The 13,865-nt window shown below is 38.9% G+C and overlaps 1 protein-coding gene across 4 annotated transcripts; it reads right to left on the bottom strand.

The window, feature by feature from the left end:
• Positions 1-270: 270 nt before the first annotated feature.
• On the bottom strand, positions 271-13,752 carry LOC145478794 (uncharacterized). Of its 4 annotated transcripts, none has more exons than XM_081456958.1 (12): positions 13,382-13,744; positions 11,380-11,594; positions 10,137-10,206; positions 8,830-9,934; positions 8,448-8,558; positions 5,893-6,156; positions 5,130-5,219; positions 4,434-4,574; positions 3,998-4,044; positions 3,143-3,191; positions 1,926-2,055; positions 271-1,213 (listed from the first exon to the last, which is right to left on the bottom strand). In XM_081456958.1, the coding sequence occupies exons 2-12, from the start codon at positions 11,573-11,575 to the stop codon at positions 615-617; spliced, it is 2,802 nt and encodes a 933-aa protein (XP_081313084.1). In that variant the 5' UTR covers positions 11,576-11,594; positions 13,382-13,744; the 3' UTR covers positions 271-614. The 4 variants fall into 4 exon arrangements, with proteins under 4 accessions (XP_081313084.1, XP_081313085.1, XP_081313086.1 ...); XM_081456959.1 differs by having other exon boundaries at positions 1,992-2,055; positions 13,382-13,743; XM_081456961.1 differs by having other exon boundaries at positions 1,131-1,213; positions 1,823-2,055; positions 13,382-13,752.
• Between the last annotated feature and the right edge of the window lie 113 nt (positions 13,753-13,865).

The raw sequence follows: 13,865 nt of genomic DNA, 5'->3' as shown, positions 1-13,865 counted from the left end.
AATGCGGGAGAGAGGAGTCTGAGTATCCCAAAACCCGTTTAGTCTTGGCCTAAATATCCGATCTCGTATGCCGTTGATTCCAATTTCAAAAATTATTTTAATTAATTAATTAAATATCCCATATTCCATCAATTCCCACCCCCGGCATATCCTGTATCCCATCATTTTTTTTCCCTAAATATCCCTATGCCGCCTCTCAAAGGGCCTTATAGCGGGAACTGAGTGTGGAAAGAGCCCTCTGTCCGAAAAAAATGAAAAGAACAGCCCAAGAAATCAAAGTTCCTTTTATTCTATTACTCTCTTTTTCATAAAAAGTACCTTTTTCCGGAGATCTTGGTTCAATTCTTAGATTAATTAAAAACTGAAAAATTTCAAATATTCCACGTCGAAATCTCACGCAAAGGACAAGAAACCGGGTGGTTTTCTCAGAAATGTAAACAACAATATCTCTCTATAAAAAATGTCCAGAATCTTTACGTGAGTAAAAGGTTGCCAATCGATTTTTTTTGACCATCCATAGTCCTTTTACGAATCCCTATTTTCTCTCTTGTATTTCCCTATCATTTCCAACCTTTTTTTGAGCGAACGATGTTGCAGTTGTCAGGCGTCGTTTTTCAAAGAAACTGAACGTGAGACACATGCTTAAGGTTGCTATCGTCTTCCTTAGTTTTATCCTGCGCCTCAGGCGATTTAGCTTCCCTCCACGATTTTACAATCTTTTCAATTGCACCAGGCGTCCATGAATGCGACAATGGAGAAGACTCTATCTTGCTCAATAATTTTGACCGTGACAATTTTCTTGGGCGTTGTAAGGAGGGTCTGCTTCCTTTAGCTGAATCTGTACTATCTTTCCGCACTCCTGTTTTGGTGGCGGAATTTAATTCTAAAACCGTACAGTTAAGTTTTTCTGTGTCTCCTTCAGGCGATGAAGACGCTAATCGCAATCTGCTTGACCTTTCCGAATCTGAATCCGACGTTCTCCCATCAGGTTCTTCCTGACTTACAGAAGTCCTTAGACGAGCGACGCTTCTTCTCCCAGATTTTCTTGCCTCTGATCCCGAATCTTCGTTACTTTTTCCGGTGTGTGACGATGAATTTCCTTGTCTGCGTGATTTAGAAGAGTCTGATTCGTATTCTCGCCCATCCGAATCCTCTTGGCTTCTTTCAACGCTTGATTGGGAATCGGATCTTTCGAACGAAGCTCCCGATTTGTCTGAAACAAGAAAGTAACAATGAAAACAAGTTTTCGAAGCGGAAGTTTGCGTGACCTTTTCAATCCTCCTCGCGATCGAAGCAGACATAAACGTCACGTAAACCTCCATGTCCTTGGCTAACCTGAACTGCTTTAGAATTTCGCTTACAAACTCTGGGCTTTCACAAGTAGGGGAGGAGGGGAAAGTGGGGAGTGGGAGAGGGATATACCAAGCGGGCTCATAAAACCAGGGAGCTTGTAAGCGGACTTCTATGGCCTTCAGACCAGTTAAACAAGAGTTCCGTAAGTACCAATAAACAGTGCAAGAGATTGTCATCAAATTAGGTGATCTAGAATGTGTATTCACGCTTTGGTATATAGTGCCATAGCAAATAGAACGAGTGATAAACGCAAGTGCAAGGGGATTACCAAGGCACCAAAAGTGTTATGAAAAGCCACGTAATTTCAAACTTGTCTTGACAGAAAAGTGATAAAGTGCACGACGAAATGATTTAAGTGGCTACGTTATTCCCTAGAATGGCATAGTGCGACACTGAGGTCACGCAACGCTCAAAAAGATGTGTCACGATACGAAAACTCCCTGCGATGGTACTGTCAAACAATGCTAACCCCTTTGGAAAAAAAACATTGCGTGACAGTCAAGTGAGAGAGCACTACGTCTGTGTGTGAGATGGATGAGGCGGTGACTGATGTAAAGTGCAGTGAAGACCACCTTTCGGCAGATGCTCGGTGCTGGCGTGAGGTGATAGGACGGGTGATGAATATAACGAGCTAAGACCTTTCTGAGCCATGGTGATGTTCTGCTCCGCTTTCTGGATGTATTTGCTCAGCTGAACGTGACTCTGAAAACAGGACGCAATATGAATATATCTCGTTACATGTTCAAAGATGAATGTGAGGTGCGTGGTGACCGTGCCCTTTCCAGTTATAGTGCAAGTGATATATCTAAAGTGCTTTTCAATAATGATGTGGTGGTGATGTGCCTCGTCCTTGAGCTCTAATTGCTGCAACAAGCAAAACCAAGAGTAGGGATCGAGTGAAAAGCTCTTGAAATCAGGAGCTGGGGATGAGGCACTTTACCATTACATAAATACCTCGCGGCCCCCGTCCTTCCCATTCAATTTTACAATGAGGGAACTGGGGCAGAGGCAGCAAGGTAGGTGCAATTGGTGACTTAAAATATTGTAAGAAAACATACATTACAGACACAATAATAGACCAAAAAGAAACAAGGACGGCTAAGACTTTGGAAGACTGAGACAAATTACGAATGACTAACTTGAATAAATTCATTCTCGTCCCCAGAGGCCGCGCTCCTTTTGGTCAGCACCAAGAATCGCGACCTCTGGCGGGGTCCGATTTTCTGAACTTGCGCGGAGAATTCGTTTCGTACTCTCAGCCAATCCGATTTGTCAAACTTGACTCCGAGTATGCGTAGAGCAAAAGAAGTCCGTGAATCGCGGACTTCCTGTGTTGGACCTTCCCATGCAGAGGTCGCGATTCTTGGTGCTGACCAAAAAGAGCGCGGCCTCTGGGAACGAGAATGGCGAAATCCGCCGCCATCCTTAGTTATCCTTGACACAGCTCCTTTACAGGTCTTTAGAGGACTCTTTCCGTGCTAATATAGCCTCACAGATTTTAAAGACTTCTGAATCCATCTTATTATATCCTATTCTTTTTTCCATGGATTCCGGAAGAATTTCAAGCCGTTTTACAGAGTAAGGGACCTTGCTTCTATTATGCATGCTTCTATTATGCTGCCGTGTTCTACTTCTCAAATTAACGTATCTCGAGGAAACGATTTACTATAGGCTCGATTACCAGCCGCTGTTTCGGGACACGAGGAAGCGGCGGAAATTAGTATTGATAAATTCATTTAACTGCGTCAGTGCTCAGCTCGAACTAGTCATTTCAATACAAGCTACTAACCTTTGATGACTCTCCTAAATGTCTCACAAAGGCATCTCTCAGGCGGTTCCTGGACAAAAGAAGAACAAAGCAAATACATTGTGTTGTTGTCTATCTACCCCCCCCGGGGGGGGGGGGTACTCAACAAAGTTTTTTACAGGCTCCACCCGGCCCTACTTAAGAACACGGCATCCCGTTTCTTAACTCTTGGAATGGAGTAAATAAATACTACGGGAAAATAAGTATCATTTATTCAGTTACCGTTCCCGAAAAAACAAGTATCATTTATTCAGTTTCCGTTCACGATAAACGTAAATGCCGGATTTCCCTACTCTATTATATACCTCAGCTTGTGAAATCCCTACCCTTTTATGTACCTGAAGCCTCCTTTTGGGCGGAGCCTACCCGTAGAGGTCGTTATAGGGAGTACCCCCAGGATCTGTCCACATAAAATACCATCCTTAAAAATTTTTTGGTTTGGGTCGGGGAAAACCAAAAGCAATGCAATTACAAAGGACAGTAATAAGAAGCACAAACAAAACAGTTAATCAATTAGACTACCCGCAACCCCTCTTTTTCGCTGTTTCGTTAACTTAGAAAACAGTCACCCCCCTTTATCCCTCACAGAGAGAAGCCAGTGATTCCCGCAAAAAAATCATCCCACCCTCTCTGATTGGTTGCAATTCGCGCGCGAAAATTTGAAAACAAGTTACAACCAGTCAGAAACACTGCATGGAATACACTACTATTTACATCTCCAGTAGGGAATTTTCATGTCCAATCACAGCCCTCCTTTTCGACGCGGGGAATGAAATGAGCGATGGTTTGTGAGTAAACGTCATGAATGCCAACAATCTACCCGTCCAATGAACAAACCTGATATCTGCTTTCACTGTCTCCTTTTTATTCTGAAAGTTTGGAACCTGTTCAGTAATAAAATATCACGTCAGAGGCACTAATTGAGAGCACAGCTAAAAAAGGAATTCATGAGGATTATATCTTCATTGGACTTTCTAAAATGAAAGCTTTATCGTGCTGCATACGATGATGAAAACTGTCGCCGATGCAGTAACTGATCAATTCATCTGAGTTAAATTCCTGATTCAGTGAAAGCTCGATATAGTGACATCAGTTTCAGCAACTACACGTAACTGGTCTCAATACACGATTTATAATTCATATCACCAGCCTGTAGTATAAAGCGGGTTGGCAAAAGAAGAGTGGCAATGGTCACTGTACAAAAATTGAAGCGCATTCCACAGTTTGGCGATTTCCGCAGTATCCATCACAATGAATATCTTGTAAGCCTTACCGTCCCCAAGGGAACAGGACCAGGGCTGGTGGATCGATATCTCAGTTCTGTGATCTTCTGTTGCTGTTGTTGTATCTGATCTGTCAGAGACTTGACTTGTCTCTTGAAGTAAGCTATCTCATCTCGATTGTCTTGAGCTTCCTGAAAATCCAACAAATAAAGGTCAGAGTTGAATCTGGGCTGGATTGCCAGCCTTTTCGGAGTGTTGTTATGATATGTCATATGTTCATAGCCAAGGCTGACTCTTCCAATTCTTGGAATATCATCAGTACTAGCCCGAGACAATTTTCACGTCATCCAGCACCACTCGAAGTCGAAACTCCTCCCGGGATATGACGCTAAGCTTATTAAAGCAGGTCATCCTCAGTATTTAGTTATTTCTTAAACTATTCCCAAGATCTCCCCAGTAATGAGAACTCATAAACTACTGGGTAGAAGGAGGCACAGTGATATTTATTTACCCAAAACACATTGCTTTTTCCAGGTCTTTGGCTAATCAGGGAGAAGCGTAAAGAATGGTGAGTAGAAAAATGGTTTCAGTTCATCCAGTACCCCCAAAGGGTACTGCCCCAACTAAGGCATTCTTAGCGTACTCCAGACCTCACTGCCAGAGTCAGCAAGGCAGGCATAAAATAGGGGTGAAGGGGGAGGGGGAGAGATCGGCAGCCTACTGCCACATCTTTATTCTTGACTTACCAGTTGTTTTTGAAGCATTCTGATCGTGTGATTCTTGCTGTCTAGTTCATGTTCAAGTTCTTCTCTTGCTATCATCAGAGAGTTTCTCTCCTAACAGAAACAACCAGGAGATCTTATTCAACAAGAGTAAGGCATGCATTAACAAGAACACAAGCCTGTTGACATTATCAAAGTGTTATTTTGATTAAGACTAGTTCAAGTGGTCTTGAGACAAATTTGGCAAACCACCAGGAACAACCAGAAGCCACATACCTCTTCAGAACCTGTAATTTAATTTGCTCCCTGTTTCACACACCTCAACTGTTTTAAGGGCTAAGATCTTTGTTTCTGTGGTTTGTTCAGTTATTTTCTCAGCCAATCCTGTTAAGACTTCTGAGAGGTGCATGATGTCTCAGAGCAACTTGAAACAACAAGCTCTAATAATTTATACAAATTAAATACATGTTTCCTGTTCACAACACACTGCGCATAACACACTTGATCTTTTAGTGACTGTCACAAGCTGCACATAAAAAATTTTTTTTACATAAAACAATTTTTGCCATAAGCTAGCACCCCTGGTATATATACACTACACAACACTGAGACTAAACTAAGCCATGCACTAAGCTATCATTCACAGACCATGTGTTGTGATAGAACAGAAAATTCTTTGAGAAAAAGGACCATAAGATTTTCATTGGGCGATCAAAAGCAGGAAAAAGTTTAGAAAAATAAACCAGGGAATTCAAAAGAAAGGACAGCAATAAAAAAGTTGCTTTACTTGAGTGAGGTCAACAAGCTGGTTTTTCACTTCTCCCAGTTCTTCACGTAGTTTCCTCAGTTCTTCAGTACTTTCCTCAGTTGTAGCTGCAGCCACTGGCAAGGCCTCCTTTGTTTTATTCGGTGATTCTGATCTCTCTGTGATATCACCCAGGTTCTCTGATCCTGCATCCACTGATGAGGAGGGGGTTTCATTTCCAGTCCTGTGAAGTTTCTTGTGCATTGCTGCAGCATCCATTGTCATTGTTCTCCTCAAAAGCATTCTCTGAATGTGAAAAGTATAAAAAATTCACGTTATAAAATAGCCCAAAGAAAATACACGTGCTGATTGGTTAAAATTGTCATTTTCCATATTTGATTAAAACACAGAAAAGTTGTCATAATCGTGTTATTCATTACTTTCTTTGAACTGTTTTCTAAAACAAATAGATAAAACATTTTCTCTGTGTTTTAATCAAATATTTATGGTAACACTTATGAAAGTTTGGGAGAACTCCAAGAAGCTGTGGAACCTTTCCTGTTGGTTCATGTTCCCACAGCATTTCTTGTTCTCCTTTACCTCCACTCATTGTTTCTATTCAATAATTTGACTATTCGCTCTTGATTTCTATCCCAAGATAGTTGATGAGGGCACAGAGTCAATTATCAAACATAGAAACCAAGAGTGAATAATCTAATTGAAGGCTTTCATGCAAAAAGGGAGTATGTAGCATTTTGGGTCGATTTTTATTTTTTGCAGGATCGAGCTAATTTTTGGCAGACTGACTTGTTTTGACATGAAAAGCATCGTTGCGTAACTGTTTTTGTTGATTTGTGCTTCGTTTTCAAGAAATAACGTATGCAAAAAACTCAGTTTTCCAAGGGTATCTTTTGGAGATCTTTTGCTGAGCAAAAAACAAAAGAAACCTTTGTTTTGCTAAACGATGAAGTCACTAAAGTGTGGTATTTGCCGCTAGTTTTATTATTTATATAATTACACAATTCTCTTACTGTTGCTTCGTTAGCACTAGCAGATAAGGCACTGAACAGGCCACAGCTGAGTTTGTTTTGTCATGACACCGGTTTGATACGAGGTTGGTTGATATTTTTTTCCAGTCTATTTCTCTACTTCTTTCAAAAATCAAAACATCTATTTAAAAAAAAAATCGTGCTGTTGAAGCTGCCAAACGTAACCGTTTAAGTTCGCGCTGCGTCAAAATCCACCTTTGAAGGATTCACTCCAAAAGATGCCGCTCGGAAAACTGAGTTGTTCTTTACATATGTTATTTCTCGAAAACAAAGCGCAAATCAACAAAAACTATTATGCAACGATGCTTTTCATGTCAAAACAAGTCAGTCTGCCAAAAATTAGCTTGATCCTGCAAAAAATAAAAATCGACCCAAAATGCTATATACGCCCTTTTTGCATGAAAGCCATGAATTGTTTTAGTATGATTCAGTACTAGTCATTCAAAACTTTATCTAAATCCTCTTCACAGACAATACAAAACACAAAGAAGCGGCTGCCGTTATCTAACCGCACACTGCTAGGCTACTTACCATCCACAACAGAGTAGATAGTGAGTGTAGCCAATCAGAGAATGGCATGCCTGATAGAACACTAGTAGATTTATGATAAAAAAATCAATAGAAACACAGAAAATGTTCTCCACTTAATTATTATTATTCAAAACATATAGCAAGTTGAGGATGGAGGATGGAGGATCAAAATTGAAATAAATAACGAAAAAAATAGTGGTAAGCACTATGGGAACACTTAGACGGAACACTTTGACATTTAATGAACAAACTACCAGTGCAATCTACTCATCACTCCTATCATCATATTTTGGCGGATACATGTAAGTCCTCTATTTATCAAAAAAATATATATATTCTTGGAACTTGCAAAGCATTCATTATGGTTTCTGGTAGCATTTTATCATCTGTGCCAGACACAACACTGCTGACTAAGGTGTGATTGAGCTCTTTGCAATTTGTGAGATCTTTCCTCAGTCCCAGGCCTTCTTCACAGTCAAGTCCCAGTTATTCATATCAACATAAGAAGTCAAAAAAATTTTATTTTGGTGGCACCACTTTTCATTACAAAATCAAGCATTTTTGATCCGTACCTCTAACAAAAAAAAAATAGCCACGAAGACCAACAAGTACAAGAGCAATTTGTACTAAGTTTCATTCCATAGTAAGAAGTTGTAGTAATTATCATCCTTAATATTTATTTATTAATTTATTTAACTATTTTCAAATTATGAGTCAATTACAATCCCAGATCCCAGATCTCCAATCCCCTAATAATTTCCAGGAAACTGCAACTTAGCAACAATGATATTAACTTGTTATATGCATGGAGGACATTTTACTTATATCTACTTGACAAACAACCTCCACATTCCTGTGTGACATCTTAAAATTCAATGCGCAATTTGAGCAGATACATCCATGTAAAGATTCTTTGGAAATCTTGAACAGTTCGTCATACAACTTGTACACATCCTCTCGTTCCCAAACTTTTCTGACAAAAAAAAAAACCCATTACACATGAAAAGAAAAAGGTACCTTTCGATAAACTGTGGAAGCTCTGTCCATTGAAGGATCTGCATCAACAGAAAAAGAAGCTCTTCTCACCACAGAGGATTGTGAATGCATCAGTGGAGAGACAACATCTACCTACAGCAATAAGAACAATTTGCATTACAAATGTGCAAGTTGTACTAACTCTTCCTCTGAAATCTTACTATCTGTTTCTTTTGATCAGCTGACTATAACAAAGAACTTTCACAGAGTTGACTTCTAAAGGTCATAGTCTTACCCCAACTCTTAACTTAAAGGACAAGAAGACAAGTATCAGACTTGTCCACAGGTCGCTAATAGCTTTGAACACTTTTCAGGCTGCAGGCATTCATTTACAATAATTTTTGTGAAAATATCTACAACTTACCTCTTGTAATTCACGTTTCAATTTTAGTAACTGAGTCTTTAAAGATTTAACGTCTGTCAACATCTGCAAGAAACCAGCTTCATCCATTTCAACAATGTCACTCTCTCCTTCTTGGACTGTCATTTGTTTTGGAGGACGAAAAGATACCAAAGTGGTTCGTCGCCGCAGAACACCAGGTCTTCTACTGCTTTTCGTTCTGGGTAAAGCACTATCATCTGAAGACATCTTTTTGTTTTTAACAGGAAAGGGTGGTTTTGCTAAATTATCCGAAAGTTCTTTCGATTTTTCCTTGGGTTGATCTTTTTTGTGATCGTCAGGAAAAGATAACTTAAAACTTGCCAATGATTCATCTAAGGTATTTGATACACCTTCTAGAGAAGGGCATTCCTTTCCTGCTGTTAATTCACCATTTAAATCAAGCTTATCAATTTCAGATGACATTCCATGAATTAAAGAATCCAGCCTTTCCTCAAGATTGCTTGAGCTTTGACGCAATAGTGGGCGAGTAGAGTTTTTTCTCACGATATCATCCCCACCAGTTGAGAGATCATCAGTGTCAACGTCCGTCACAGATCCATTTTCTAAGCTAAGCCTCTTTGAAGCTTCAATTTCTTCACTCAAGCTAATAGAGGCTGACATTGATGAACTATACCCAGAATCACTTTCACTATCATGCTTAAATGCTTCTTGGTTACTAAGAGTTAGGATGTTGGTAGTATCCACAGAAATGTCTTCACTGTTTGTCATTTCCTGGTAGGAGCTGTAGAGGTGATGGCCCTGAGACCCTCTCCTGGTAAAACTCTTCTGTTTAGACACATAGGTCTTAGATCCTCTTCTTGGCCTGGCATATGGAGTTTTTAAGCGGGATTGTTCAGCATTGGAGAAGGCTGCCTGTAAGGACTGCCCTTCATTATCATCCATCAAAGTTTCTGAGGGTTCGCAGTCTGTTTCAATCATGATATCATATTTCGATGGCGATATTCTATCAGCAATTTCTGATAAGTTATGTGATAGGAAATTAAGTTGTGACTCCGAGAGATCAACGTGTTTTTCTTTCTTTAAATTGTTTTCCTGTCTTGGCAGTAAACTGTCAGAATGATTGGATCTGTTATTGTGGACATAAGATTGATAAAAACAAGTTAGTACAAGTCATAAGCAAGTTAAGGCCAGTGCATCGTTCAGTAAATTGCTCAGAAACTAATTTATTAAAAGCAGTACTTTGAAATTTAATACTGCCTGATTTTAAAGACATTCTGTACAGGACAAAAAAGGGCAAATTTCTTGTGGTCACAAAGTAATGTACTTACTGACAATTTCCACTCCCATCAAGTACGCTTGAAGTTTGTTGGGTGGGTTCCACACTGGACTCACTGGATCCTATGTTAAATATAGGAGTTTTAAACATGTTAATTTCATCCTTTAACTGAACTTGAAAACGGCCATAGTCAACTTGGCTGTGCCTCTTTAACTTTTGCTCAGAGGAAACTAACAGTATACTAACGCAAATGCTATAATCTAATAGGCTAAGCTACCATACACTATCAGCCATTAGTGTGCAGTACCTGCTGGTCATATATACAAAATGGCAATGTTTTATTATTTTATGGACGTTTCAGGGGAACACTGAGAAAAATGGACAACTGAATTCCAGAAAAGACTAAAAGAAGGACATCCATTGTTTCTAGACTTTAAATTGTTTTTATTGTAAAAATAACTGAAGAGTTCTTTTAGTCTTTTCTGGAATTCAGTTGTCCATTTTTCTCAGTGTTCCCCCAAAACGTCCATGTGTATTGAACTGTAAAATTTAAATGGCAATTCAGCCCATGCAATTTTTCTGAAGTGTGAAGTTTATTACAAAATAAAGAAATGATTGAAAATGGTTATTTGAAGAAATTTCAGTAAGAATTCTACTACTGAAACAATAAGATTATTTGTTCTCATTTTCTATGAGGTGATACAGTCGAACCTCCCGTAAGCGACCACCCAAAATGTCAAGCCTAGGTGGTTGCTTACGGGAGGTGTTTGTTTCCGAGAGCTTAGACCATATTGGGTCAAAATTCTGTCTCATTAGCATATGGTACATGTAACTGCAGAGACTTACCCCGTGTTTTAAATGTTTTATTCATGTAAAAAGCCAATTTCGAGAAAAAATCTGGTATTTCCCATTGAGAAATTTCCATCTCTTGTACAACCCAGGAATGTGATAATGTTGCACCACTTTATTATCCCATTTTATGCTCTATTATCTGTCAAATGTTAGCTTACGAGAGGTTCAAGACAATAGAAAATTTCAAACTTTTAGCTCTCAAAGTGGTTGCAGTTGCTTACAAGAGGTGGTCACTTACACGAGGTTCAAAATATAGTGATTTGACTTGAAAACTTTTGGTATTTTGGTGAGGTGGTCCCTCACATGAGGTGGTCACAACTGGAGGTTCAACTGCAGTTGGTTCAGCCTTTGACGTTGTCAACTATCACCTCATAAAAGACTTGAGCTCATAATCTAAATATTTTCAATCACTGTTCCAAATAGTTAAGTTGATATAAACATACCGGCATCAGATGATGCTGTGGTTTTAGCAAATCCAAATGAATGTAGAAACCCTGGCGCTAGTGTGGAAGATGATGGCGAACCCTGCTGAGGAGTCAACAGCACACTTTTATACCTTCCCTTAGATGTGGCATCATCAGACACAGCCTGGTGATCATTCTGAATAGCAGGAGTAGGTGCTGTGTTTGCCCTCTTCATAACTAGCTGTTTTAAGAATCTAGGATAAAGTAATAAAAAAGTTCAGTAAATGTTATTATTAGATACGTAATTTTTAGAATCCAGCTACTGGATGTACTATGTGTAAGATTCTAACTAATTTAAAATATTTTGAAACATTTTTGCCCCTGTTGGAATTGTGTTCCCGGTGTGATCGTTAGATAGGGTACCTAAATTGTATCATTTGCCCCTGTTGGAATTGTGTTCCCGGTGTGATCCTTAGATAGGGTACTTAAATTGTATCACTGAAAATTGCAGTCCGTAAATGCCCAGCTAAACGAAAAACAAATTATCTGTTAGAACTGAACCTTCAGTTGACTTCCAATGTTACAGAGACGAAATAAAGCCGACCCGTTCACACTATTCTTAGTTTTTGATGTCCCCATCAATAGGGTGTCATTTTTCAGGTTTGGACCTTAATTAGGGTATCATTTTTCATGTCCCTTATCCTTAAATAGGGTCAGGGTTTAAGACCCTTCCCGGCACACACCTACCCAAGATTTATGTAAGTATCCCCCCCTTTAGGCATTTCCCCCCCCAAAAAAATTGCCCCTCATAGATAGTCCTATTGTTGACAGAAACTGAGCCAAAATTATCGCACATAAACAGAAATTAAAAAATTGATTGATAATAATAATAATAATAATATTAATAATAAAATTTTTTATAGCATGACTTTCCATGAAATGATCAAGTGCACTTTACATCAGTAAAAGTTAACTAATCCGAAAAGATATAAATTTACAATGGTTGTTAAAAAAATACAAAAAAACATGTTAAAAATAGATAAAAATTCAATAAAAATTCATTCAAGAGCTAATTATTTTGATATCAGTAAAAAGCTAACCTAAAATAATGTGTCTTTAACAGCTGTTTAAACCGATTGATACTTCGTTTCCAATTTTTAATAGCAGTCCATCCATATCATCGGCGCTGCTACCGCAAATGTCCGATCTTTCGTTTTCCCTCCAGGCGCTAATAGCAACATACCGTCGTTTGATCGCAGGCTGTAACCAGGTTTTTCCTTGACATGCACTAGATCACCAAGATATTTCGGTGCAAGGGCATATAAATACAAGAGGGGCCAGTTTGTATTCTATTCTATATCTGACCGGTAGCCAACGTAGATGAACTGACTGAGCAGCTAAACAATAGACATTTTAAAACAGGACGTTGACCAGAGCTTATTTAATGACTTTATTTTCGGCAACAGGAAAAAAGATTATAAAGCGTATGTAACATAATTTCTAGATCTCCTTAGTAATTATACGACGGAGGATCATTGTTTCTCATTCATGAGAAGAGTGTAAAATGGGGTTAAAATTTGCGCCTTTTATAAAGAATCACACGAAACCGACAAATCAGCAATAAAACTCATCGGGATTTTGGCCGAGGTCAAAGATCCGATGACCATGGGGACTGCTATAATAACAAATATTTTAAAAGCTGTTTAACACCTCTAAAAGGCCAAAGGGAAACAGATAAAAATGTCACAACTCATTTGGGCGATGGTGTTGATCGAAGTTGACCAGTTCATCAAGTTGTTAGCCTACATTTCTCTCTAGGAAAATTTCCGCTAAGCATAATGAAAGGATTTTCACGTAATGGAAAACAGCTGTGATGAAATAATGCGTTCAACTCAAAAAGCGATTGCTTCGTAAAAGCGAAATTCCAAATATAACCTTGTTTACGAAATTTTTATAAGCGTGCTCGGATTGCAGCGTGTCCATCGAAGATATCCCGGAATGAAACGCAGCAAAAAGAGGCGAAAAAGACAAACAAACCTACCTAACCACTGGATAATACCATAGCTTAGATCTCCTGAATCCTACGCATCTTTTGTCCCCTGATCTTGCAGCTAGAACACGCTATTACTGAACAAATAATTCCTCTATTTCCAGTGTGTATACACAGAAGTTCCTTGAATACCAAGGTTGCTTGAAATACTGTTAGTATCCAGACCCTCACTGTTCTTGAGTAGAAAAGTCTTCAGAAGGAACGCAATTCTTTTACAAACCTTTTTGGCGGAAAGCCGATGGATTCGCTAAGAACTTTCCCTTAAAATAAATACTATGGGGATACCAAAATATATGAACTGAGACATTTTGATAAACATGATAAATAAACGATCGAAAAGTCAATCATGCCGACAAAAACCCCACTTTGCATAACAATACCTCTAGCTAATCTGCCTTGCAAACAACATCGTGTTCATGAAAATTAAGCATGATAATAGAAATAAAGAAAAGCAGATTAATTAAAAAGACTCATA

This window comes from Orbicella franksi, chromosome 2 (genome assembly GCF_964199315.1).
Source record: "Orbicella franksi chromosome 2, jaOrbFran1.1, whole genome shotgun sequence".
In the NCBI taxonomy this organism is placed as follows: Eukaryota; Metazoa; Cnidaria; class Anthozoa; order Scleractinia; family Merulinidae; genus Orbicella; species Orbicella franksi.
Note: the sequence above shows the minus strand (reverse complement) of the source record. Positions and strands in the feature narration are given on the sequence as shown.